This window comes from Triplophysa dalaica, chromosome 22, assembly GCF_015846415.1.
Source record: "Triplophysa dalaica isolate WHDGS20190420 chromosome 22, ASM1584641v1, whole genome shotgun sequence".
Taxonomy (NCBI): domain Eukaryota; kingdom Metazoa; phylum Chordata; class Actinopteri; order Cypriniformes; family Nemacheilidae; genus Triplophysa; species Triplophysa dalaica.
Genome location: NC_079563.1, coordinates 8544976 through 8572866, shown reverse-complemented (window position 1 = coordinate 8572866; position 27891 = coordinate 8544976). Strand labels below are relative to the sequence as shown.

Below are 27891 nucleotides of genomic sequence, written 5' to 3'. Positions count from 1 at the left end.
GAGCTTTGAAACTGGAGGTTTCTCTGTGACAAAGCTGCATCTGAGGACTGAAGGCCTTGGGTCCAACTAGACACTGATGGTTCCCTTTGTGGACTCTGGGACACTGAGAACACCCATTGAGATGCTGGGCTATACTGCCCATTAATGCTCTGGGTTGAGGACAAGGACGTGCTTGAATGTTGGGAAGGAGACCCAGAGACAAACTGACTCGTGGTACGTTTAGGCATGGACGATGAGCCAGTTCCTTGTAAGGTGAGAGAAGATCCTGACTGACTTCCACCTAGGAACGTAGAAGTAAGCCCTCTACGTGAACTCGCAGTAGCAGACCGGGTGGCAAAACCTTGTGATGCCAGTGGAGCAGTTATGTATTTTGAGAGGGATGCAGGGGCATATTGACCCAAAGATCCTTGAGACTGGGGAGATGAGCCACTGGTAAAGCCACTTGCTGCTTGTGAAAGTTGTGGTGAAGTTCCCTTTTGAGGATGAGAGCCAAACTGTGATGTTGCCGACAGTTGACCATACAAATCCTGATCACTTGTGGACTGACTGTATACTTGGCGTGAGGAACTAAACTTGGAAACTGTAGGCGAACTGGGAGCAGGCTTGCTAAATGATCCCTGAGCAGATCCACTGAAACTGCTGCTCATTCCCTGTGAGGCAAAACTTTGTGATGCCAGGGGAGCATTTACGTATTTTGAGGGTGATGCAGGGGCATATTGACCCAAAGATCCTTGAGACTGCATTAGTGAGCCACTGTTAAAGCCACTTGCTGCTGGTGAAAGTTGTGGTGAAGTTCCCTTTTGAGGCTGAGAACCAAACTGTGAGGTTGCCGACAGTTGACCATACAAATCCTGATCACTTGTGGACTGACTGTATACTTGGCGTGAGGAACTAAACTTGGAAACTGTAGGCGAACTGGGAGCAGGCTTGCTAAATGATCCCTGAGCAGATCCACTGAAACTGCTGCTCATTCCCTGTGAGGCAAAACTTTGTGATGCCAGGGGAGCATTTACGTATTTTGAGGGTGATGCAGGGGCATATTGACCCAAAGATCCTTGAGACTGCATTAGTGAGCCACTGTTAAAGCCACTTGCTGCTGGTGAAAGTTGCGGTGAAGTTCCCTTTTGAGGCTGAGAACCAAACTGTAAGGTTGCTGTCAGTTGACCATACAAATCCTGATCACTTGTGGACTGACTGTATACTTGGCGTGAGGAACTAAACTTGGAAACTGTAGGCGAACTGGGAGCAGGCTTGCTAAATGATCCCTGAGCAGATCCACTGAAACTGCTTCTCATTCCCTGTGAGGCAAAACTTTGTGATGCCAGGGGAGCATTTACGTATTTTGAGGGTGATGCAGGGGCATATTGACCCAAAGATCCTTGAGACTGCATTAGTGAGCCACTGTTAAAGCCACTTGCTGCTGGTGAAAGTTGTGGTGAAGTTCCCTTTTGAGGCTGAAAAGCCAAACTGTGAGGTTGCTGTCAGTTGACCATACAAATCCTGATCACTTGTGGACTGACTGTATACTTGGCGTGAGGAACTAAACCTGGAAACTGTAGGCGAACTGGGAGCAGGCTTGCTAAATGATCCCTGAGCAGATCCACTGAAACTGCTGCTCATTCCCTGTGAGTCCAAACCGTGTGATGCAGGAGCATATTGACCCAAAGATCCTTGAGACTGCATTAGTGGGTCACTTTTAAAGCCACTTGCTGCTTGTGAAAGTTGTGGTGAAGTTCCCTTTTGAGGCAAAGAGCCAAACTGTGATGTTGCCGGCAGTTGACCATACAAATCCTGATCACTTGTGGACTGACTGTATACTTGGCGTGAGGAACTAAACTTGGAAACTGTAGGCGAACTGGGAGCAGGCTTGCTAAATGATCCCTGAGCAGATCCAATGAAACTGCTGCTCATTCCCTGAGAGTCCAAACCGTGTGATGCAGGAGCATATTGACCCAAAGATCCTTGAGACTGGGGAAATGAGCCACTGGTAAAGCCACTTGATGCTTGTGAAAGTTGTGGTTAAGTTCCCTTTTGAGGCAAAGAGCCAAACTTTGAAGTTGCCGACAGTTGACCATACAAATCCTGATCACTTTTGGACTGTCTGAATACTTTGCGTGAGGGACTAAACTTGGAAACTGTGGGTGAACTGGGAGCAGGCTGGCTAAATGTACCCTGAGCTTGGGCAGATCCATGGAAACTGCTACTCATTCCATGTGAGGCCAATTGACTAACGGCTCCTAAAGGATCAACAGAACTACCATGAGAGCCTTTTACACTGGCTGATTGTCTGGAAACAGTTTGGGGCGAGTTGGGTTTAGGGTGTCCTAATGAATATTTAGGAGAACTAGATTGAGACTGGGGAAAATAGCCCCTGTAGGAGATACTTGCTCCCTGGGATGGCACAAACTGACTAGAGATTCCTGAATGAGGCCAAGAGCCAATCTGTGAAGTGTAAGGAACTGTACCATACAAACCCGGATCACTTGTGGACTGACTAGGCGTGAGGAACCCAACTTGGAAAATGTAGGTGAAATGGGGACATTCTGGCTTGATGTACCCAGAGACTGCATGGAGCCACTGAAACCACTACTCATTCCCTGTGAGGCCGATTGACTAGAGGCACCAAAAAGCACACCAGAACTGCCATGTGAGCTTGCTACACTTGTTAATGGTTGAAGACAAGCTCACTGGATTCTCCTGCTTGAGTGCCAACCTGTGCAACAGTCCAACGGAAATTCTGATCGCTTCCAGGTTGGAAAGAAACACTTTGGGGTGATGTAGCTGCAACATTTAGATACTTTGAGGGAGATGAAGGGGCATACACAGCATAGGTGCCTTGGGGTTTTGGAGAAAAGAGGTGCCTAGAGCTGCTTCCTGTCTGCACTGGGACATAATGACTAGAACTTGCTAGTGGCATAGCATACCTGCTTGGAGCTCCAGACATATACTGGCTTTGATCACTTGTGGACTGGTTAGAAACCGACAGAGACAAGGAACCAAGCTTGCTAGGTGTCAGGGTACCAGGTGAATACTGGCTAGATATGCTTTGAGATGGGGAGCCAATGGAACCGCTGCTCACTTCCTGTGTGGTTACAAGTACTGGCCCGGAGCTTATCACTTGTGCTGTTATAGGGCTGCCCTGTGAAGTAAAAGTGGAGCCTTGGGTCACAATGGATGGACTAGAAGACAAGCTTTCTGAAGAGTACACATTTACTGCTGCTTCTGGCGACTGAAGGGGTAAGCTGCTCTCAGAACCTAAAGCATGGATGCGGAGGGATCCTTTGTCACCAGCAGGCTGATGATAAATCTCTGAGGGTGACGACACATGCTCTGTAGAGGCTCCAGAAAAGCTAGTGGCAGAACCCGAAACTCCCAATAAAGGGCCAGAACTCTCCAGAGTGCTTAAGGATTTAAGCACTCTGAGTTAAGGATGGGGGAACTTTGAGCAGTGGTGGCCTGGCTGGAAACCATTAGGGGTGAAGAACTGACCTTGACATTAGACTCTGGGGTATGCGGACTAGGGACATCTGGAGATGACAGAAGACCACTGGAACTGCCTTCACGCTGGTGAGAAACAATTTGGCTTAAACCACCTGCCGACTGAAGCCCAGAACCGCCATGAGATGATGAAGAATACTGGTTTTGCAAACTCTGTCCACTGGCTAATTGGCTTGCAATATTCTGAAAACTTGAACTATAGGAAACCTGGGGTTGAAGAGCTGCTTTTTTGGAGTTCATCTTGGGGCACTGCCAAAGCTGCAGAAACTGAGCCAGTTTGGGTACGAGATGTCTTATTTAAGGTGCTTCTAGTGTATAATAAAATAAAAAAAAATAAACGGATTATTGTTTTCCATCAAATACATGAACCCATACCAATAAGGCTGTATAATTAAATTGATTATTACAGGTATACCATCAGTTACTGTCATGATCATTCATTTATTTATTTAGAAATTAGATGTTATTTATTAGAATGAACTTACTCGTTGTATAAATACCATGCACTGTGCTGTGTTTTAACTTTTCTGTTTTTCCTGTTTGCCCCTGTAAAGCTGCTTTGAAACAATACACATTGTGAAAAGCGCTATATAAATAAACTTGAATTGAATTGAATTGAATTTATACACATTATGGTTTATTTCACAAAGCATATTCACATTTACAATATTCATGCATTACAACATTATACATTAATCACAATACATAGAATTCAGGGCACCAAAATAAATAGAAACAATAAATAACATATGTTCATATGTTTTCACAACTATGAATAATGACACATTGTTGTAATACAGACATCTTCAACAAACATGAAACAAAAGTGCAAAAAGTAAAGTAGCAAAAAAGGCATTCTATCAGATTGGACAACTCTTTTCAAATTCCTTTAAACCATTCAAACAATTTAAACCTGCGCCTCACATTATATATAATGGTCAATATATATATATATAAAGTGGATTGTTTATAATGACAAATCCATATAACACATGAAGACACTATACGCTCAAAGTTGGCACTTTGATAAAATAACATCAGGCAGTTTTGTGGTGGACACTAAATCGCTTAAATGTTTAAAAGAAACATCACAGACTACCGTTAAAAGCTGGGCACATTGCACATCATTCTGTCAGAACACCGTTTGAAACACTTGACACACACATATACCTCTGAACTTTCACTGCAGTGTAGTGACAATATTCACAATATTTACTTGACTATTTAGTGACACTTACATAGTCAATCACTTCTGAAAGCAGCAATAAACAAGCAATGAAAAACAACGTTGTATTCCATCAATACACCTTTTGAGGCAAAGGTGTACTTAAGCAGTGAGAGAGAGAGGAACGTCTAGGAGTATCGAACATTTGACAAACCCATTGCGTAAAGCAGGACTAATGTTTGGAATCTCGAGGGTAAAACTCAGCCAGAGTGCTTTGAGGAATCCTCTTCAGCATCTCCTTGGGGAAGATTCTCAGAAGCTGCCAGCCAATGTCCAAAGTTTCGAACACAGTTCGGTTCTCATAGGCACCTGTAGCACAGTATAAATTAAGCCAAACACTATCAACGAACACTACTATTTTCTTATATATATGCATACTACTCTTTTGTATTTTATAACACAGAAAAACAAGACAAAATGGCCCTCATTTATCAAACGAACGTTGAAACCAGCATACATCTGAGCTTAAAAATCTGTTTACGACAACGCTCACATGTTATTCATTAAACTTTTGTTTGTGGCTGTAGTAGAGTAGGCGGGGCGAGACCGTGGTTCGAGTCCGGTGAGTAATTGTGAATAAGCACCAGCTGTGCGCACACCGGGCTCGAATCACGTAAGAGATTGGGAGCATATAAAAGGAACGAGCGACCGGACCGTCAAAGAGAGAGGACCGGGCCCGAACTTGTGTTAAGTTTGTATTTGTATTTATATTTATGTTTTGTTCGCCGGCGGTCGTCCGTGAGGGGCCGCCGGCTGTTATATTACTTTATTAAATGTTTAAAATGTCTTCCGGTTCCCGACTCCTTCCTTCCATTTTATGGAGATTTGTTACAGCGGCCAATTCCGTCGTACAAATGATCCTATATTGATAAATGCTGCGGCTGAGATCGATCGTAATATAAATATCACGCCCCTATAAATTCTGGGTGTAGGCGCCTCGCCCCTAGATTTTGCGACATGGAGAAACGTAATCCAGCCAAACCGATTTAGAATTGAAACTTTAACCTTGAAAAGCGGAATCAAAGGAAGTATAAAACAGTTTGGAAACAAATTACTGAACCTAATCCAGCTCAGGTTTGCATTTGTTATTGGATATTTATGTTTTATAAATATCACCGCGAATTATTATTCTTTCAGAATTATTTTTATACTGACAGTATTACTGTTTTAAATTACTTTGGTTGTATTGTGTATTTAAACAAAATTATAATCTGACTTCAGCCTTGAAGAGCGTTTTTGAGTTGGCCTTCATTATTGTGTAAATGTAAAAACGAATGTAGAAATAAATTACTGATCATTTTTGCGGTGCAATTATAATATATTGTTAATATTTAAATGTTTTTACATTAATCTTCATTTAGGTGAAGAAAAAATTGTCTGTGGCGGATGACAGATATGTTTTTAAACAGGATAAGGGTTTAAATCTAATGCTGCTAAATTAGCATTTCAGGCTGCTTAAATCAAGCACACGTAGTTTTATGTTTGCTTCATTTATTGTTCTCTCTTCAGATCTGTCGGAGGCGAGAACCAGCGGTCTTCAGCCCCCAAAAACCTGTCTGGAGCCTGCCACACAAAGCCAGGCAACCTTCGAGCTGTGACCCAGCGGGGCGACTTTCACAAACACCCAAGCTAAGTATGCTCACATTGACCGTTCCCGGGGCGTTATTTCTAATTTCCCGGGACATCCGTACCCTCTGAAAGGGTGTTTTCTGCCGCGGGTCTGATTCTCAACAAGCTCCAGACTGGCACCACAACACGTAAACATGTAAATTTATTAAATAAAAACTCCAAGCTTTGGATTGGGGTAGGCCTGCTATTTTTATTTGATGAGAAAACTTTCTGATGGAAATACACTTTCCCGGTTCTTCTGTGTTTTCTTTTTTTTTCTTGCCTCTTTAATTTATGCTTTGGATACACATAATTTAGTTTTTCTCCATTGTACAAAACGCAGCGGGTTCGTGAAAATGTGATAAAAAGTGAATGCAGGAGTTGCTGTTTGCATGTTAAAATAAATCTGTGAAATAAATGTTTTTTTAACGTGTCGCGGACCCTCGTCAACTGTAGCTGTGTTCTCATTTCGAAGTCTGCGTTCTCCGGATGTCACATACGCAGGCGTATGCAGCAGACAAAAGCGACCTCCGGAGGACGCAGCCATCAAAATGAGACACAAAATTATTATTTTTTTAATCCAATTTGTTCTTAAAATCTTATCGGTTAACGGTTAATGTTCGGATAATGAGTGTCGGTTAGGGAAATTAACCGAAACGACCATCCCTAACCAAAGCACAAATAAACATTGCAGAACTAAAAAACATTAAAGTCTGTTTTCATTAGAATGCCTATTTGTCAAACAAAGAAGCTTTCACCTTGCAAATACATAAGGTACTTACCCATTGCTTGTAGGCCTTTTAATATTGATTATTGTAGTTTTTTATGTTCTACTTTTAAATGTGAATTTTAATTGTCGTCAATTATCTTTGAAGTAGGCTAGCCAAAAATCTCATCCGTTTTTTTACAAAAAAGCACCCGTTAACCTTGTAATTTCACAATTCAACAATTAATTGTTCGTATAATAAAGCTAGAAAAGAAAATAGACCTGCTTTATAAATCACTTTGGAATCTATTTTTACATTTGATACGCTAAACGACAAACATTTTTATTTGTCATTATTAATTTTCATTTATCAAAAGGGTTAAGCGTACACTGACCTTCACCTGATCTCAGAACTTGCCTACACGAGCAGAGACCTGTCGTGAGATTTGATCTTAGTAACCCCTCAAGTCCATATTGATAAATGGCAAGTTTTGCGTGGAAGCAAAAGTAGGCACAGTTTTCTGGCGTGCGATCGTTTGATAAATGAGGGCCAGGGCCTTTTTGATTCCACAAGCGGCCTAATATCATGACTTACCCTGTGATATAAAGTTCTTCTCAAACTTTTGTAGGAACTCCAGGTACAACAAGTCATCTGCCGTCAGTGCTTCCTCTCCAACCACTGCCTTCATTGCCTGCACATCTTTTCCAATAGCATAGCATGCATACTGCAAAAAAGAAGCTTTGTCATATGCTGCTCATTCTTAATGGCCACATACGTAACAACTAGTTATTAATGACCCCCATCAGTGATTTGTTTTTGTCTGTTTTTGCGAGATGCAAGAAAAACCAGTGCTAGAAGTGGGTTTTTTTCACACATTTTGACACGGGTATAGCCACTCTCAAAAGCCATGTATGACGTTCTTTCTTACCCACAAGAATGTTGTTAAATGGAACCCATTCTCTTGCACTGGTTTTGTGTCCATGCAATAGAAGTGAATGGGTGCCATGGGTTATCAACTTTCAGTTTATAAGACTAAAAACAATCTCAAACAACCACATCTGACCATTTTTGTGCCAAGCTTTATGATCTAAGACCAGACAACCATAATAAAAACGTTTGATTAAAACATTCATGGCAGCACTATAAAAGAGCACCCTGTGAAGCAGCCTTCCGAGTATAGACAAAATACAGCGCATCTATAAGCGGTAGTTTAGTTTAAATTGACGGACAAAACAACTCTTTAGCCAAAAATAGCAAATACCAAATGGGTAATTATTCACAGCTACAAGATGCCAGAATGTCGCTATGGTTACCAGTGTGTCAATTATCACAAATGTGGGACTGACATTCTCTTACACACATGGAACGATTATTTTGTATATTTACTCCAGCATTAAAACCTTCTATAGAAATGTAAAGGTTATTAAAAACGAAACAATTTATTATATTGCATTTAAGGTCGTGTAAATCATAAATTCAAAATCCTACAAATCGTTTAATTTTTCCGATATACATTGTATTTTTTTTCATACCTCTCCTCAAAAGTGAGAAAGGGGAATACATTTATGAATGGCTTTATTTTTTGCAAAGAAATTACACACTTTAGCTTTAAAAAACACTTATATATCAATTTGGGACACTAAAGGTAATGTTGGTTTAGAATTGAAGTTCTCCATATTCACCAGCTGGTTAGACACATCAGAGTGATCCTTGCGTGTCATCCCCTCGCCGATGGCTGACTTCATCAATCGAGACAAAGATGGTAGTACATTGATAGGTGGATAGATCTGAAAAAACAACAACAACATGGAATTCAAAAATGTACTACACAACTCGTGCACAGCTCAGCCCGTAAGAGCGCTTCCATGACTCACCTGTCTGTTGTGAAGTTGTCTGTCAACATAGATTTGACCCTCAGTGATATAGCCAGTTAAATCCGGAATAGGGTGGGTGATATCTGTGGATGGTAAGTAAAAGGGGTAAAAAAAAGCCAGTCCCACACCAGTTATGATTTAAGAATGAAAAGAGCAAAGAAATATTTGCTTGCCATCGTTAGGCATAGTGAGGATTGGGATTTGGGTGATGGAGCCATTTCGTCCCTCCACGCGTCCGGCTCTCTCGTATATGGTGGCCAGATCTGTGTACATGTACCCTGGGAAACCACGTCGGCCTGGCACCTCTTCTCTAGCCGCAGAGACCTTAAAGAAAATGATGGAGGTTAATGTAATGAGTAAGGAGTTTGTTATACCTCGATGTTTGGGTTACAGGGTTTATACAAGTTTACGAAAGTGATATTTCAAGTACATTTATCCAATTAAAACAAAAAAGGTGACGTAAATGGGGGTTAAATAAATGTGACAAATTCTGATTTGTTTTGTGGGAGGAATATTTAACTATCCTTTTGCACTTTCATTTAATGCACGCCATTTTGCAACTATGCAAACAATAATGCAAATAGGCAAATCGTTTTTGTTTATTTCTTTACAACCATTTTTCAGGAACATCACAATCCAAGCACATTTCTAACCTTTATGCATTATGTCATACCTCTCGTAAAGCTTCGGCATAAGAGCTCATGTCAGTCAGTATGACCAACACGTGCTTCTCACACTGATAGGCCAAAAACTCAGCAGAGGTGAGTGCGAGACGAGGGGTGATGATGCGCTCAATCCTGCAACAACAAACCATCATTTCTGGTTCATTTATCCAATTTTACCCGAAGCACAAATCAATCCAACATGATCAAATAAACAGTCAGCAAATGGTAACAGAATTCGTTGTCTATAAAGGTCCAGTGTGTGAAATTTTACGGGAAACTAGTGGTAAGGTTGTAAATTGCATCCAACGGCTCACTCCACACCTCCCCCTCCATTTCGAGGCAGTATGGTGCCCAAAACAGAACTAAGATGTTGTCGCATTTTCACTTCTTTGCCGAAGGCGATAACGTATTTACGAAACGTGCTCTGTAGAGCAGTTTGTCCGTGTAGGGCTACCGTAGAAAAAACATGCTGAATTCCATGTAAGGTGACCCGTGGTGTATGTAGTTAGCAATACCTCATTCTAAATTAATAATAACATTACGCTTCATTATGTGAGGTCTTTATACACCTCTGAAGACATAGTTATGTTTATTATATTGCATTTCCGTTCATAGGCTCCTCCAAAAATGTACACACTGGACTTTCAAGTTTGACAACATCTGACTGGATACTTACGTGGGGTCATTGGCCAAATTTAAAAAGAGGCACACATTGTCCATGGATCCGTTCTCTTCAAAATCTGACTTGAAAAATCGTGCAGTCTCCATGTTGACCTAAAGAGATAGCTATTGTCATGAAGATATCACACTAGTATGGATACATAAATGGCATACATCAAAATGAACATCTCCTCACCCCCATGGCAGCAAACACAATGGCAAAATTTTCCTCACTGTAATCCATCACATCTTTGGACTTCTTCACCAATCCTGCCTGACGACAGATCTGTGCAGCAATCTGAAAAGGATACAATTTGTTACATAGTGGCAACATAGTGGTTTAAATGTACCCATTTTGGTCAATCTGAATGAATTCAATCTGATTGCAGATCATGTCAGTGTCCCCTTAAGGATGCAATATGATTCCGAACAGAACTACTGCGCAAGTGCACAGCTAGGGTTGCCAGATTCGCGTATTAAAATCCAGTCCAATAGCTATTCAAAACGATTCAAAAACTAGTTCAAACGACCTTGTATAGCCCAAATATCAACATCTGATGAACAACAGTATACCTGCTGGAAAGAAACAACCGCAAGAACAGTTAAAAAGCTTCCTGATCGTTCATGTACTTTAAATGTCGCGGGCACTTCTAACATCTCACTTCAAACTTCATCTCTGGATGGATGTATGATGTCAATATAATCCATAATTTCAAATTTGGAATGAAAACTAAGTTTTGGAATAATACTATGGTCTCTCTTTGCTTTATGCAATGTTATAAAAGAACAAACACAAGCCCAGCAGAACATACAGCGCGTGTCCCTAGTCCCTTAATTATGCGCATGCATTTGAGTGGCTAAAACAAGTTCTCGATGTGAGTTTCTTGTTTTTTTTATATTTGACATAAGGCATACGGACTCGTATCACTGCACTACGCATGTGCACAAGGTATTTTTAAATTGGATTGAAAAAATATTTGGATTCAAGCATTTACATGCATAATGTTTTCCTCCTGATCGGATTGCTTTTGTTCTACACCGCCCCATTCAATCCGATCGAAATTCACAAAGACATACAGTACATCATTAAGTATATTTTCATTGTAAAAGTCTCACACAAACTCTGTTTGATGTATATGGTTATTTGTTTATAGTCTTTATAACATCGTATATGAAAGGATTTGAACCTGAAATCGTGTATACACATTACATTACATCTAAAACAAACGATAATATTTGTTTTAGTCTTGTCATTTGACCCCTTTAAGTTTTACCGCATGACAACGAGACAAAGAAGGATAAAAACATTATAGAAAACAAGACAGATGTGGTGTGGTGTCACCTCATTATGGGGCAGACCAGCTGCAGAGAAAATAGGAATTTTCTGCCCTCTGGCAATACTGTTCATGCCATCAATGGCAGATATTCCAGTCTGGATCATTTCCTCAGGATAAATACGACACTGAGGATTAATTGGCTGACCTACAGGAAAAAAGGACGAACAGCACACAAGAACATAAATGCATAAAAATATCAACATATGAGCATGCTTGTGTAAAAACTTCAATCAAATCCAAATGTCCATGATGTAAAGAAGAAGAATGTACCCATAATATCTAAGTAATCTTCTGCCAGCACTGCTGGTCCCCGATCAATCGGCTTTCCCGATCCGTTGAAGACGCGACCTGCAACAAACCTCCAGTTTTAGCAAATACACATATTGAAACTTCACATGCTCTTACTATTTGCGTAATTCTCACCCAGCATATCCTCAGACACGGGTGTGCGCAAAATGTCCCCCGTAAATTCACATGTGGTTTTTTTGGCATCAATACCAGATGTGCCCTCAAACACCTAAAATGAAACAACGAGGAATGTGTATTACACTGTTAAGAAAATAAAGAAAACAAATGGGTGCATTTGGACGATCCTGTTTTCTGACCTGAACCACAGCTTTGGAGCCTGAGACCTCCAGGACTTGTCCACTCCTCTTGGTGCCATCAGGCAGCGTCAGGTGGACGATCTCAGCATACCTGGGAAACTGCACCAGATGCACAAATGTTATTAAATTACTTAAAAAACATTTAAAAAGAAATATATTATCTCAAAGACCAATGGCACAGTCCAGCTAAAATAAAACAAATGATTTGATGCTTTCAAAATCAACAGAAAATTTGTATGGCTCATGTGTGTATAGAAGGGAAGTGCTGTTGTGGGACAGTTCAACATAAAAATAAATTCATTCAAAACCTTTATGACTTTCTTCTGCAGAACACAAAAGATCTTATAAAGAATGATGGCAACCAAACAGCATCGGCTCCCATTGTATAAACACAAAACTACTGGGAACTTCCTTAAAATATCTTCTATTGTGTTCTGCGGAAGATAAACATGTTTTGATGAAATGAGGATGAATTTATAATGACATAATCTTTGTTTTGGATGAACTGTCCATTTAAACAAATGAAAACCAGATCAACAGCAGTAAAAACAAATAAATTCAATACCTTGACTTGATCCAAGATCACCAGAGGCCCATTCACACCAGCCACGGTTTTATATGCTATATGCACACAACAACAGAATCATGTCATGCAGGTGTTTTAATATCTAAATCATAACATAAACGCAACCTCAAAACCAAAGGCCAATCTCAACACGACGTGACGTCATCGGTGCATTTGTGGATGCTGCGGTCACGATTCGTTTCCTCCATTGCACAGAACGAAGCCAGCATCATGTTAAATTCATGACATCGGATGTGCTAATAATCCAAACGATCATTAATAAATATATATTACGATCATGTTATTACAAGTAAACAGTATGCATAAGTAAAAAACGGCCTTTCAAATAAGCAGGCTGTTATCACATGACCGTGAATTCACCTGGTTGCACAGATCATGAATGAACATCAATATCAGAAATCATACGATAGATAACAAGAGTTTGCATCTAAAATGCAACATGCTGGTGATTTCTACAGTATGCGGTGTAAAAACGCAGCGTGACATTCATTCAAACATCAAGGTGGGTTTGTTCATAAGGGGCCTTTCTGCACAACTCACTTAATCTCGGCTGTGATATGTAGTCACGGGTAACGGCGAGTACATTTTCCCGAACGGCGAAGTGTTTGCTCCCGGTGACGGCGGATGATATTTCGTTCACGGCTCCGCTCACCATTCCTCTAAGAGCCTTCATGATGACTATACTACAGAGATATCAGCCTGGTAAGCAAAGCGTGAGAAGATGCCCGCGCATGCGCAGTAGAGAGTAGATGTGCTCCTCCCCCGCCCACCTTCCAAATCGACGCAGTGCGCGGTGACGTCCTCTAGTGGTGAGTTTAATGAGTAACCTCAAGCGTTACGTTTGCTTGTTGTTTTACACTTGTTTTGCAACTTAGTCAATCGACAAATAATCGTTATTTTGTTTTTGACATGAAAATATAGAGAAGTTTACACATGACATGGACATTTCTTAGTTTTTGGTTTAATGGCGACATGCACAATTTGTACAATGGAGAATTAGTCAATGTCACAAATCTGCTTAACAGACAATAGCATAGAAATACATGGCAAAAAATACAGGAGCTATAAAAACACCAGACTTCATGACAAAATACAGAAAATGTAAAAAAACTAGAAGGGAAGTTCATCATCACCAGTGTTGGGTGTAACTAGTTACTTAGTTATTAGTTACTGTATTTTAATTACTTTTCCCTTGAAAAAGTAAAGTAAGGGATTACTCATATGTTTTCTGTAATTTAATTACAGTTACTTTTGATGTACTTAAACTAAATACTTTGTGAAATATATGCGTGTGCAATAGTGTAATTGACATCAAAATTCAAAGTCTTACTTTAAAATCTGTGATTTAATGTATAATTATCAACTTTGTAATACTTTGGTCAGTTAATAATATTATTTATTATTAATTATTATATTATTTCATGTCTATCCTTGAATCACTTAACTAATCAAGGTTGATGTAGGATATAGAAAGTAATTAGTAGCCGAATGAGTAACTAAATACTTTTTGGACAGAGTAATTTGGACAGTAATCTAATTACACTATTGAATATGTAATGAGTAACTAGTAATTAATTACTTTTTCAGAGTAATTTACCCAACACTGATCATCTCAAACTGAACAAAGAATTGTATTAATCATTTAAGAAAATAAGATTTTCTGATAAGCAAATCGTATATCAAAGTGACCAACTATTAAAACTGACTATCACACTGCATAGCCGAATCTGCTGTCATACTTTGCAGTGCTGTAACTGGTGTTAATGGAAGGGGGGTATTCTTTTTGGGATTGGTCCACTTGACTGTAGGCCACACCTGAGCGAAAGCTTGAGATACGGCTGGTAGGGCGACTCTCAGGGGCAGGAGCGTCCTCTCTTTAAAGACACGACAGAACAGAAGACATCAGAAATATCGGTTTATTACCATCAAATGAGCTGATAACCCATGAAAATAAGTGATATTTCACCTGATCTCATTGGAGAACTCTTTATCCTGCCGGTTTCTATCACATTTAGTATCACATTTAAAGACGACGAGCCATATAACCAACAGCACAGTTGTGATGAGCAGCAGACATCCAACAATAGTGCCTGAGATGACTCCAGCTCTGTTAGGAACTATAAGATTATGAATAATCAGTAATACAAATCCTGGAGTTCTGATCAACATTGTGTGTATGTGTGTGTGTTGTATTGGCAGCTTGAGTGCATGTACACTTACGCTTCACAGCTTGAAGGTCAATCCGGCAGCTTTCTTTTCCAACTGCATTTGAGACTTCACACGAGTAGATACCACTGTGGCTTATGGAGTGGTTATTGATAAGAAGTTCTCCTGTGTGGGAATCTAGTGATACACAAAACCAGTCAGAAGTTTGGAACAACTCGACTTTTTATAAAGATTTTTTTATAATACAACTTAAATGTTGCTTAAATGTTTAAATATAAGTGATATTATAGTCAAATTAAGCATACAAATGACTTTCTGTTTTAGACATGCAAACCTTTTTAATACTGTTTAACAAGCTTCCTGTGTACCTATTGTATATACCACATACATTTATTTGAAAAGAATAAGTAAAATAAATCTAATTTTCACAGTTTTACCTTTAAGCTCATCTTTTGTAAGACTTTCAATAATACCATGTGTTTCATACTCTCTAATAATACGAAATGTATAATGCATAGGCCTATGTGAGTATATATAAATAATGTGTATGTATTTTCTTTACTTTCTCACTTTCATATTATTTTTAAATGAGAAAAAAGCGCTAATAAAAATAAACTTATGAATACATAACCTTATCCAGTATGATATATAGTAAAATGCTTTACAACACTCCTTCCAGAGAAAAAAGGAAGTGAAGAGTTTATTTGCAAAAACACATAAGTCAGTTTTTAAAAACATTTAAAAATCGTGTTTTTTATTATGATATCATGCATTATTGTCTTTTATTGTAATGGTGCTTTTTTGTGCTGTATTTTTTTTAGTTAATATTACTTAATCAAAACAACCCATCTGCAGTTTTTATTTTATTACTTGGAATGCGCAATAAAATGACTTTTGGCAAAAAAAATCTGTTATCTATAAATTAATCTTCATATACACAATTCAAGAATACAAAAAATAAACCAAAAAATATCAGAAAATTAATAAAGTAGTTTGTGAAGACAGCAATAACAGACAAGGATAAATAAAAAAAACATGAATAAATATGTCAATCAATAGATCATAAAATGTGTGGTTAAAATAAGTGGTTAAAAATAGTGTTTTTTAAGTGGTTAAAATAAGCTAAAATAAATGATGCTACATTATATGGTGTATTTATTTATATTTTTGTTTTCAGGAAACATGAAATGGCCTAAATGAAACCATAGGGAGTTCTTGACAGTTTTGAGCAGCATGTTGTTATAAGACAATACCAGCAGGGGTCGCACTTACACTGAACAGCATCTGAAGGAATGGGACCACCGCTCTCTCTCCTCCACGAATATAGCAGGGGGGCAGAGCCCTGATCTGAGCTACAGTGCAGTGACACAGGCAAACCTACAGCCTCTCCTCCATTCACCCAACACTTGGGTACTGATGGCCTCACTGCAACAGACAGAATAAATACAATTTACCAATACAAACCCTCGGCCTTTACATTCAGAATTCATATGAATGTTAGACATTCTCTATTTCATGTTCCATGGAATAAGGATTCATGAATGAATGCACATAATCTGTATCGGCTAACTTGAGTAGAAGTATGCATGATTCATTACCCATCACGATCAGAGAGATCTTCCGACTGTCCACACCGGGTGTCTTCTTTACTTTGCACTGATACGTTCCAGCATGATAGGCTGCGAGTGAGGATATCGAGAGAGATGCCTCGCCCTGGGCGGGGTCTGCATCTGTGAAATCCACACCTTTCATAAATGCACTTTCACCAAGGATATATTTCCTTCGACCTGTATATGATATGATCTAGAAAACAGTCAAAGATTCAGCAATTTACCACAACAGAAATGCAGAAATCTTGTATACGGTACAGATCACATCTTGTTTAAAAGCGCATCTTGAGGGACCAAATACTTTTACGGGCTACCGTACAGTCTCCCTCATGACTACCAAAAGCTATTTTTAAATAGGCCTAGAACGTTTAAAATGAGGACAAAGCAGTGTCTAGGGAGGTAGAGCTTTCATTTATTCTTTCTGTAAGTACTGACTTACCATATGGTCCTTTTTCGTTGTATCTGGGCTGACAACCGACCACTCGATGTCAAGCTCGCCTACGTCGTCTGGAGTCGACGTGTAGGTGCAGTCTAACATAACACGCTCCCCCTGAGCCATCTGTATAGTCTGTGGCCCATTAGAAGTCACTTTGATTGCTAATGTCACATCTGCAAAGATAGAATGAATGTACAGATCCATTTGCTAAGTTCTCTGCTGACATGAGGTCAGGTGTCCTAATATAGTGAATACATCATTTCTGTAAAGACAATTTACACTTTTAGTTAAATAATTACACCTGTTTTACACGGTAAAAAACATAAGTTTACTGTTTAATATTACAGAATTGTCTCATATTTTTCAAGGACAGAAATAGACTGGAAATGTGAATGTAAGGTGTAAAATAACATGAAAATTGTGTACCCTTTATTATTATACAAATGTTATTTAAAAAAATTCTGTCACACCAGCTGCTAACACTTTACCGTTTTTTTGTTTACACTTTTTACAGTTGTTAGGATGTAAACTATTATTACCATATTTAGTTAAACAAATCTTTAAAGGGATAGTTTACCCAAAAATGAAAATTCGGTCACTATTTACTCACCCTTTTGTCATTTCAAACCCTTAAGACTTTCTTCTGCAGAAAAAAAATATTTTGAAAGAATGTTGGTAACCGAGCAATGGCGGTATCCATTGGAGGGAATGGGTGCCGCCAATCTTTTGTTACCAACGTTCTTCAAATTAATTTATTTTGTGTTCTGTGGAAGAAAGAAAGTCATACAGGTAAATGATGACATAATTTTAATTTTTAGGTGAACTGTCCCTTTAAGTAAAACCATTAAAAGGTGTTCTTAACATTATTTTCAAAAAACATTTCAGTAAGACTTTGCCTACAGCGTTTATGTATAACGCATTATAAAGGGTCATTAAAGGGTATGATGCATTGTAATTGAAATAAATGAAATATTGTTGTAAAGAATTTTACAAATTAAAAATGCAATGTGTCACAAGGAATTGATAAGTATTATAATATTAACAATAGTTATAATTATTCATAAGACATTACGAGGCATAATTAATGCATTTTATAATGCATTATAAATACATGGTTATGATGCATTATAATTGTTCATAATGTGTGTTGTAATACATTTAATATTGTTGTAAAGAATTTTACAAATAAAAAATGCAATGTGTCACAAGGAATTGATAAGTAATGTATTAACAATAATTATAATTATTCATAAGGTACATTACAAGGCATAATTAATGCATTTATAATGCATTATAAATACATATATGCTTTAAGTAAAGTGTAACTACTAGTCAAAATCCAAAACAAACATTTTAGTTGCTCTCTCTCTTTTCTTGGTCCAATGAGTTATTCTACTGAAGAACTAACGTTCCCCACCTTTTGATGGCCCAGGACAACATTGTGGCCAAGATGACACGTACTATTGTGATGCTTTCTCATAAATGATTCATATGAGCACATACACTGATGGCCACATGGTTTGGACGAAGGACATAATTGAGGAAGTATAGCGTTGCTGTGAGCCGAATATAAAATAAAGCCTGTCTAATCTTCAAATTCGAAACGTTTCAAAGTACGTGATTTTTTTGAAAACTTACTTGCTTTGAGAAACACTGCCAGCACAGTCAATATCATAAATGAGGACAACGGGGACGAACTTGTTCGTCTAACACAAGCCCAGTTTAGGAAGCTGTGGGAGATTGAAGTATACAAAGAAAGAAAGCAGGAGTGAAAACTGAAAGTGAGTGACAACAACACGATAATGAGCATGTCTTGTTGAGTCTTCCGTATACTTAGTGATGTGCAATAATGAGGAGGCTGAACTGATATTTTCACACATTTCATGTGCTCTATTTTAAAATTGGAAATTTAATGATTTTAACATTTACCCTATACCTTATATATCCGCATGTCACAACTGTAAATGACGTTTTCAAACAATGATAATAAGTAACAAAATAACTTACCTGTAGTGACCCAAAGACATTTTTGCTCACAATGTTTTTTCTTTACTTCCCCACTGTGTGAAAACAAAACACAGCTTGTTTGTGTTCTCTCCGTTTTTCAACCTGCTCTATTATTCCTCCTGCATTTCAAGAGCCCCTAACCTCAATGTTCAACAAAATCTATCATGTACCATGCATTATACAAGAGAAGCAGAATGAGATTTGGCTGCTCTTGAGCTCTTCAAAGCTGCATCACTGTTTAACCAAGCAAGAAAATACAAGAATCCATTAAAAAGGAAATGATAAAAAGAAGCTTACATAGAAAGGCAGTTCATCTCCTTCTTCATCACATGCACTTTACCTTCTGAATGGCTTTACTGCGAGTCACCTGTGGTATCATGTAAAGCTGGTGCCATGGTGATGTGGTCCGCAGAGACCAGTCTCAGGTGACAACTGGTTACACCGCTCGGATAAACAAAGGGCAGGATAACATTTGATTATATTGTTTCAGCAGAATGCATTATTTGTATTGCCTACAATTGCTATTGAATAAATTTCTTTACTTTCTTTGCACAGCACATTTTCTTTTCGATAAAATAAATAACAGTTTATCTAAAGGTAATGAGCTTTTTTTTTAAAAAAAGGTTAGGGACTTATGTTTCTTGAATTATCCAAGGAACTCATCTTGGGTTAATGCATAGTTTTTGTGTTTTTTTAGAACATAATGAAACAGGACCATTATAACATTTTTTTTCAATTAATCGGATGGTTGGAAGAGCTTTTATGCAATATGTGCAGTGGAGTGTACAGGTTTGAGCATATGCTTGTAAATGTGACCACAATACACATTGTAGTTATTAGACTTTATACAAGGCAACCATATTTACCAGTAATGTGAAGAACTTTACAGGTGGGATATGTGGTTTCTCTTAGATGTGTGAACTTGAGGACCGGTTGTCGTACATGCAGTTGCAAAATGTTAAGTAAAAATAATAAAGAGATACATTGTGTTTGTAGACCCTTACAGAAAGTTTGATCAGGTGTACTTGTGGTAAAACCATACGTAAGCAATTGTGACCCAGGATCACAATACCAGTCTTAAGGAGCACGGGAACATTTTAAATTAAAGGCAAAAATACATTGTATGGGTCAAAATGATAGATTTTTCTTTTATGCCAAAAACCATTAGGATATTAAGTAAAGATCATGTTCCATGAAGATACCTTGCAAATGTCCTACTGATAATATATAAAGACTTTATTTTTGTGATTGGATGACCAGTAACAGTGCCTCTTATTAACAACTTCAAAGACAATTTTCTCAATATTTTGATTCTTTTGCACCCTCAGAATCCAGATATTAAAACGGTCACATCTCCACCAGATATCATCATATCTTAACAACCCACACATCAATAGAAAGCTTAATTATTCAGCTTTCAAATGATGTAAAAATATCGATTTCGAAAAATTGACCCATACGACTGGTTTTGATGTCCATGGTGACAATTTACCATTGTCTTAAAATTAACAAATGTATAATTACTAATAAAAACAATAATAAAATAAAATAAATAAAATACAATAAAACATTGTCTTGCCTCTTATTTTGAGTTTTTTTTTATAAACTGATGATGTCTTTCTATATATCATGGCTGTCCTTGCAAACTTTGTCCAAATTCACAGTTTATTAGAAAATAGAAAAATACAATGTACCTTTTAAAAGTACTGAATACTTTGTTTTCAAAGTTAATAAGCACTTTTTAAATGGTTAGATATTTGCAAAACCCAGTAAAAAACATAAAGGCGGACTTATAATAATTATTTATGGCCCAAAAAATGTAATGTGGAAATACTAGGTTTCAGAAGTAAAACTTTTTTAAGTTATGAAACATTCACTATAATAAAAACATCATTTAGTTTCACAACACTGGGTTTATTGTACAATCATATCCACTTTAAATGTGTTCTAAGTGTCATGTACACACACAACAGTATGCTGAAGAACAAACGGAGAACGGAGGGAGGTCTAAAAGTAACTTTCTCTCGCCTCTTCCGGTGTCCCACTTCGGTTTTCTCTCGCTTTATCGGGATTATGACCGTGAGCCTTCACGTAAACCAACAATCAGATAATAAATGCGAACTTTCGACTTTCTCGGACTGACTGGTCTTCTGCACCCTCGAGGTGTCAAATTAACTTGTGCATTAGTGTTCAGACTGCGCGATGTGTGCGGAAGAGTCGTGTGATATAGTGGTCGTGGGCGCCGGCCTGTCCGGACTCAGCGCGGCGCGAGATCTGCAGAGAAGAAATAAACAACTCAACGTGTTGGTGCTGGAGGCCAAAGGTGCGTCGCAAAATGATTTAGGCAGATTTTCATTGACTGTGGGCTGCTTGTGTATAGTATCAAGCTTGATCGGGAAAGTGTTAGCATTGCATATTTTTGTTTTGTTATTTTGCGTGTATAGATCGTGTCGGTGGACGGACTTTAGGTGAAAATTTACCTGCCGCTGATGGAATGGACCTCTGGGATATGGGGGGACAGTGGGTTGCCAGGTAAGCTTTCCAGATGAAAAGATATGTCATGACTGTGGGCCTACACAACTTTACATCAAAATTCACAATAGAGGTACAATTAACTTTACATAAGTTCGTTTTTTACCTTTTTACATGCTAATTATGGACGGCAAGATATGAGTTAAAAAATAAATACAGGCAGAAATGCAGACTTTTATGCATGAATAGATCTATTTTTGTCTTTTGTCCCCTCAGATAGCCCATTTTTACAGGTCGTTAATTTATTCATTACCTTTGCAAATTTTACATGTTCATTCATGTTCAGGCTATCTATTTATTATAAGTCAGTTTCTTCTGTGCGTCACTCAGTTATTTTTCAGACTATACGCACCATGTTTGTCAAGATAAAACGAAAAAAACAAATAGGACTAAATCTATGGCTCTTTTATTAAACCAGAATAATTTACATTATAATTACTGATGTTGTATGTGTATTATTGCCCATATGGCTTGTTCTTTCAATGCAGTTATTTGGAACATCAAAAAAACGTGTCTTGTAAGCCTCCAAGCAGTAAAATGTACTTTCGAGACATTGGTACAGTACACAAACCGTTATAACACACACAGGGCAATTCTCAGAGACCACAGAGATCAATAAACTAATAAACTATTGCCTCTGGCTTCACAAGCCTTTACTGTCGATGAGAAGGATTTTGCACAAAAGATGCATTGTAGTGTGACCCGAGAGCCATCGGACACATGCTGTATCATCACAATAATTTATTTGATTTTCCCTTATTTTCTGTAGCTCACAAACCCATGTTATGGAGCTCATAAAAGAACTTGGCGTTGAGGTCTACCCACAGTTCAGCGAGGGCAAGAAGGTGCATCACATGGGCGGCCCTCGCGCCAAGATCAAAACTTACACTTCTAGCATCCCGTCGTATTCTCCTCTGGTTATGTTGGATTTTTTGCAGTTCCTCTGGCGGGTAATTAAAAGCGTACCATCTCATCTGACAGTTTGCCAATCTGCAATAATTTAAGAATATTTCCTTTTCATTGAGTTGAAGAAGTGTGACTGATAACCATCATTTCATATCTTAATGGAAGGAGACTTAAGGTTACTTTATGGTCCATATTTTCTTTATACAATCATCCATAAGCACACAGCGTACATCTTTCAAAGTGCTTGCGCCGATAATGATGATATATGAAAGCTCTTTAGCTACTATTTTTAAGGAACAGTGCAGTCGGATAATGGACTAATGGTTTTATCCAATCTCTTGACGTCATTAATGACATCATGCTAGTTTATAGCTCCACATTATAGACAAAGATGTGAGAAATTAAATGCATCGAATGATTCGCAAAGTGGATTATGGTGTTTAATAACCACCTAGGATGTGGTGTCTGTCTTCCAGATTGATAGACTCACTAGGACCGTATCAGTAGAAGACCCAATGAGTTCTCCTAAAGCTCAGCTTTATGACAGCATGACGCTTCAATCCTACATGGAACAACATGTGTGGACAGCAGGTGAGCTTTGCACATTTCCGACAGGCTAATAAACCTTACCATTAATAATTATTAATACTCACCTATTGCTATCCGTTCCTATGTGTCTTTTAGAGTTAAAAGAGGAGATGGCCTTGTGCAGCCGTGCCGTGTTTGGCATGGAACCCTCGCAGATGTCCTTCCTCTACTTTCTCATGTACTCCAATGCAGCAGGGGGCGCCCTTAAACTTTTGGAGGCCACACCTGGTTCAGCACAGGAGTTCAGAGTCAAGGTTAGGGATGTGTAAAACTACTTATTTACCTCTGAGACAGCTTCCAAAGACTATAAATAAATATGAATATTACTATAGAGTGTTTCAGCGGCAACAACATAAACAAACGTTATGTGGCCCAAACTTAACTTCCGGTAGACCTCTGTATCTGTATCTGCTGACTAGTTTTAAATTAATATATTACAATTAATACACAATAAAATATTAATAGAAATGAATAATAATAGAAATTAAATTGTTATATTATAACCAAACACAGATTGGAAGTTAAGTTTGGTCTAGCACGTCAATCTTTAAATACAAAGTTATCAGACACCCCTTTACCGTTGATCCATTCTGCATTCTGCAAGTCAAAAAGGCTGTGATTTTTGGATAATAAACCACAGGTATTACCAATTTAACACGAAGGACTAGAAATCAATGTGTTTTTGATTTACTAAAATTAAAACTTTGACAACGTTTAAATGAAAAATTAAATGTTGCCTCAGAAATAAGCTGAAATAAATGTAAGGCACTACAGTTAAAAAAATTAAAATAAAAAAAGAAGAAAAAAAGTAATCTTATATAGCAACATAGAAAATAAACATTAATCATAAAATGACAGTATAACAAAATTGCTTAAGATTTATATATTTATAAATTTAAATAAAAGCAAAAAATCTAGAAACAAACGCTGATTTGAAATGAATGCAACTAAACACAACTAATTAACAAAACTATGTTTTTGCTAGAATTATCAATTCTGTTTGAACTGTTTTAAAATTTAACACAAAAAGTTTATTAGTCTATAGTGTTTGTAGCTTATTCATAAGAAAATAATTCTAGGTCCCTTTCCAATTTATGCATTTTGCAGATGCTTTAATCCAAAGTAATTTGCAGGAACAGTGCATTAAATATATAAACATTTATCAGTATGTGTGTTCCCTGGCTGTGATTAAGTTGATTCACTTTAAAGTTTATGATACACAACATGCTAAACAAATAAGTCTGTAAACATACTGTAATTGCTCTGTAGTCTAGTGTGGACTAGCTGGGAACTCAGAATAGTGTAAGATAGCAGCAGTTTGATTTGGGGTAAAGGTACATGAAATTGCAAAAGCACAATTTTGAGTTTGTAATCTCCTGGTTCACTCTCACCTACATACAGAAACATGTTACTGATTGTTTATCACTCTACTGGATTAGTCTTTTAAAATATAACCAAAAAGCTTGACATAATATTATAACCATATTTAATATAGCATGTAGATGAAATATACTGTGAAAACAGTCCTATAGTCTCATTAATTTTATTTTGCATTGAACATTTTTCATGACATTTTTCTGTACAAGGTATTCTCTAGAATATTGCTAATGAAACAAATCCGGCTTGTAAAATAGTTTGCTGTATTAGAATTTTGGTAACAACAGTTAAAACATTAATTATTAATACAACAACTCATGAAATTTGTGTAACAATTTTAGAGTTTAGTTTTTTAAGTTTAAGCATCCCTTTTACTCTTTGTCAAAATCAAATTATATAATTTAATAATTATAATATTTTGTTAAAATATATTATCATGGTATGTCATATAATTTTTTTAATATTTAATATTTGTATAATTAATGTTAAATATTCATGGAGAGGGTCTTATAAAAGATTGACAGCTCTTTTAGTCATTTCAAAATCACTTTGTCAGGAGAAGCTTTGGGAATCATGACACAACACAAACATCTGTTTCTCAAAACAGTATGTGAAGGTGCTGTTGTTTTTGTGCTTTTGAGAAGAGCCACTATGTAAAGCTCTGTTCATTCCACAGGGGGGCACTCAACAACTGTCAGAGAAATTGGCGGAGCAGATCGGAAAGGAACGGGTTCGACTGGGTTCCGCAGTAATGACCATCTGTCAGGTAATGACTCTATCAGAGCACAGGCTTGACACACAGATAACAAGCATTTCCCAAGCAGCGGTGCGCGTGATAACTTCTTTTCCTTCAAACAAGAAGCGTATTCAGAGACATGGCAAGAGTTCTTCGGTGTGTTTTTTTTCCTAGTTTGAAAAGGTTATTTTGTCTATTCTCTTTGTCTCTCACTTTCTTTTTTGTGTTATATACTGTTGTAAGCTGAAGTGCCTGTCATCTCTAAAATATTTGGATCTCTTAAATCAAATCCACTCCATTAGATCGCTCTCATTTGCGAATTGGTGACACAAAATCTTTTGAAAGCCTTGGAGTCACATCAGGGAATTAGCCTATAATGTCGCTCTCACACATAGAGAGGTAAAATCCATTAGCCTTCTTAATGGTGTTACATCGGCATCTCTGAGTAGAAAGTTTTACTCACCCCCACTGTTTATTAAAATGAACTCATTGACTTTTATCATCTATATTTAAGTTAACGCTATATTGGTATGTGCTAAAAGTATGTGCTGTTTAAAAACAGGTCCGTTGTTGGGGACGGATAAAACGTCCTTGCTTGGCACGTTGAGTTGTGGTGCTAACATTGGTGCCACTAATGTTCCCGGAAAGTGCACACTTTTGATTTTGCTCCTGTGCAAAAGAAGCCAGAGATTTCTTGAATAAAGGCAACATTGAAAGGGCAGCATTTGAAATCCATCAGTCTATTGATTTTCAGTATGGAACTGAAGCTGTGAGAAATCTTGTGCGAGACAAAGCCCACGTCCTGAATCTGGACAGAAATGTAACATTCATAGAAGAACCAAGCAGAAACAGAAATAGTGGCTGTACGCCAATATACAAAAGCCCATAGAGGTAATACCTTGTTTTCAAGTATTTAAATTGTGATCTTGGAGTAAAAGAACATGATGAATCAGAGGGTTTATAAATTATAGAAATCGCATGAACATTGCACAGGTCAGGACATTCTCATGCATTAGATAGCTCTGTATGGCCAAAAGAATTGTGATTTGCCCAAAAAAAAATGGGACATTGATCTTCACTATTTCGGATAAATAAGCAAACACCACAACCCTCCACCCTCTTACAACTCGACCTGTGACAGATGTGACATCTCAAAGGCACAGTATGTAATTTTCTCTGCTAGAGGTCACATATTTAAAAGAATAAGTCAGATGTAGCTTGATGACACGAGCGGAGAATGACGGGAGTTGTCATCTTCAATCTTACAGGACTCCAAAATGATGTTTACATTTAATTTTAGGCATTTATCAAACGCTTTTATCGAAAGCGACTTTCAAAACTGAGGATATCTTGAAGCAATAAATCTCAAGGAGGCAACAAAAATACATTCTAATGGATGACATAGTTTAAATAGTTTCATCACATGATTATATTTCATGCTAACGAATTAGCTGCATGTCACGTAATGTTTTATGCTAAATTAGGCTACTACTTGTACATGTCACTTTATTTGTCGAATTATATGGCAGCATAACACATGAGCGCAGTTTTATATGTTCGGAACATACAGTACTTAAAGGACATCCGAATGGCAGTTGTAAACAGGCTGACTTACTATTTATGTTTATCGAGCACTGCCATAAAGTAGCTTAATAGATGCAACAAATACTACCTTTGCACTGGTTTCGTAGTTTCCTACAGCAGTTAAAGCAGAAACTGACAATAGCAAGACGCAATCGACTGGCAATGCAATGAGGAGGAATGTAAAGGCTTGTCCACACCAAGACGATAACCGCACGCGTTTATCGTCGACGTTTAATGCCTCGTGACTAAACAAAGGGCGCCAATGTGAGTGTGCACAAAAACTTAATTTAAGCGTAATTTAAAAGAATACGCCTCGGGCTCATTTTTTGTTTGACGTGCCGCGTTAAATACTGGCCGACCAATGAGATCGGCAAGGTTTTGTTCAAGTGCCCGGAGCTAGTGAGGTTACAGTAAAACATGGCATGTCTAAGGTAGGCTTAATGACAGAAAGCAATATTAATATAGTATAACATGCCTTCCTGTTGACTGAGTGCTCTATGTGTGCGTGTTCTCCATTTCCAGTCCTTATTTTCCACCGGGATCAATAAAGAAGATATTTTCTACTCAATTATAGCATTAGCCGATTCAGTCCACATAACCCTCACTATATTAGCCAGTGTTGACTTTCTGTCTTTGAATCAATTGTAATATGTTTTTCTCTTACAGAATGCAGAGAACGTAGAAGTTAAGACTTCTGCAAGCACATTCACTTGTCAGGCCGTCATTGTTACCTGTCCTCCACACATGGCAGGTAAGTGCACACGCTTCCGCATATACATAAACTGTGTTGTTCCCACCTCATTCAGAATCACGAAGTTCATATCAAACGGTGTACAACCGAAACAGCTGTCAATCAGACATTACGTCCCGTGCCATATTCCTCCTGCTGGAGCGCGGCCATCCTGGCTGCGAGTTTGGCTGCCACGTTTTGTTTAACAGATAGTGCTGCAGTCTGTTGCGGGGTGTCTTGCGAGTTACATTTTTAATGTGACAGATCTAAAGACAGTTCTGAATTATGCAGAGGGCTTGAACCACCATCTTCCCACTGGCCCTAAATCAGAAAGTACGAATGGCAAGCTGACAGGTGATGGGAACTCTTAAAAACAGCAGACACTGTTGAGATTAGACAGCTGTCCAGCATGCATTATGCGATTTAAAACGAATGTATTGTTGCTTTTTCTCAC

At 37.9% G+C, this 27891-nt stretch overlaps 3 protein-coding genes across 4 annotated transcripts in view; 1 reads left to right on the top strand and 2 right to left on the bottom strand.

Annotated features, from left to right (window-relative positions):
* Nucleotides 1-4113: 4113 nt before the first annotated feature.
* atp6v1b2 (ATPase H+ transporting V1 subunit B2) lies at nt 4114-13490 on the bottom strand. Its single transcript, XM_056737495.1, has 14 exons — nt 13306-13490; nt 12745-12800; nt 12180-12278; nt 11998-12091; nt 11845-11922; nt 11580-11719; nt 10434-10535; nt 10254-10351; nt 9586-9709; nt 9086-9236; nt 8913-8995; nt 8721-8825; nt 7633-7762; nt 4114-5032 (listed from the first exon to the last, which is right to left on the bottom strand). Exons 1-14 carry the CDS (start codon nt 13436-13438, stop codon nt 4896-4898), a joined length of 1530 nt encoding a protein of 509 aa, XP_056593473.1. The 5' UTR covers nt 13439-13490; the 3' UTR covers nt 4114-4895.
* A 418-nt stretch (nt 13491-13908) lies between these two features.
* On the bottom strand, nt 13909-19752 carry vsig8a (V-set and immunoglobulin domain containing 8a). Of its 2 annotated transcripts, none has more exons than XM_056737356.1 (9): nt 19282-19752; nt 18985-19037; nt 18616-18707; nt 16981-17150; nt 16530-16734; nt 16204-16356; nt 14986-15108; nt 14732-14882; nt 13909-14639 (listed from the first exon to the last, which is right to left on the bottom strand). In XM_056737356.1, the coding sequence occupies exons 2-9, from the start codon at nt 19002-19004 to the stop codon at nt 14474-14476; spliced, it is 1080 nt and encodes a 359-aa protein (XP_056593334.1). In that variant the 5' UTR covers nt 19005-19037; nt 19282-19752; the 3' UTR covers nt 13909-14473. The 2 variants fall into 2 exon arrangements, with proteins under 2 accessions (XP_056593334.1, XP_056593333.1); XM_056737355.1 differs by having other exon boundaries at nt 19325-19752.
* Nucleotides 19753-20999: 1247 nt separating this feature from the next.
* si:ch211-127i16.2 (probable flavin-containing monoamine oxidase A) overlaps nt 21000-27891 on the top strand; it is a 28201-nt gene continuing 21309 nt past the window's right edge. Inside the window, exons 1-7 of the mRNA XM_056737354.1 lie at nt 21000-21307; nt 21429-21516; nt 22286-22466; nt 22899-23013; nt 23107-23264; nt 25064-25153; nt 27374-27458. Coding sequence (XP_056593332.1) covers nt 21187-21307; nt 21429-21516; nt 22286-22466; nt 22899-23013; nt 23107-23264; nt 25064-25153; nt 27374-27458 — 838 coding nt within the window. The 5' untranslated portion in view covers nt 21000-21186. The remainder of the gene's footprint in view (nt 21308-21428; nt 21517-22285; nt 22467-22898; nt 23014-23106; nt 23265-25063; nt 25154-27373; nt 27459-27891) is intronic.

Bases quoted from the DNA above. Each gene is read 5' to 3' on its own strand.
- atp6v1b2 (XM_056737495.1), bottom strand. From the start codon at position 13,438: ATGAAGGCTCTTAGAGGAATGGTGAGCGGAGCCGTGAACGAAATATCA. The intron at 10,536-11,579 runs GTGACACCACAC...TATCCTTTTCAG, and splicing joins CTGGTCTGCCCCATAATGAG to ATTGCTGCACAGATCTGTCG. The intron at 5,033-7,632 runs GTAAGTCATGAT...ACTGTGCTACAG, and splicing joins GAAGAACTTTATATCACAGG to GTGCCTATGAGAACCGAACT.
- vsig8a (XM_056737356.1), bottom strand. From the start codon at position 19,004: ATGTCTTTGGGTCACTACAG. The intron at 18,708-18,984 runs GTAAGTTATTTT...AATCTCCCACAG, and splicing joins ATGTCTTTGGGTCACTACAG to CTTCCTAAACTGGGCTTGTG. The intron at 14,640-14,731 runs GTGAAATATCAC...GTGTCTTTAAAG, and splicing joins GAGTTCTCCAATGAGATCAG to AGAGGACGCTCCTGCCCCTG.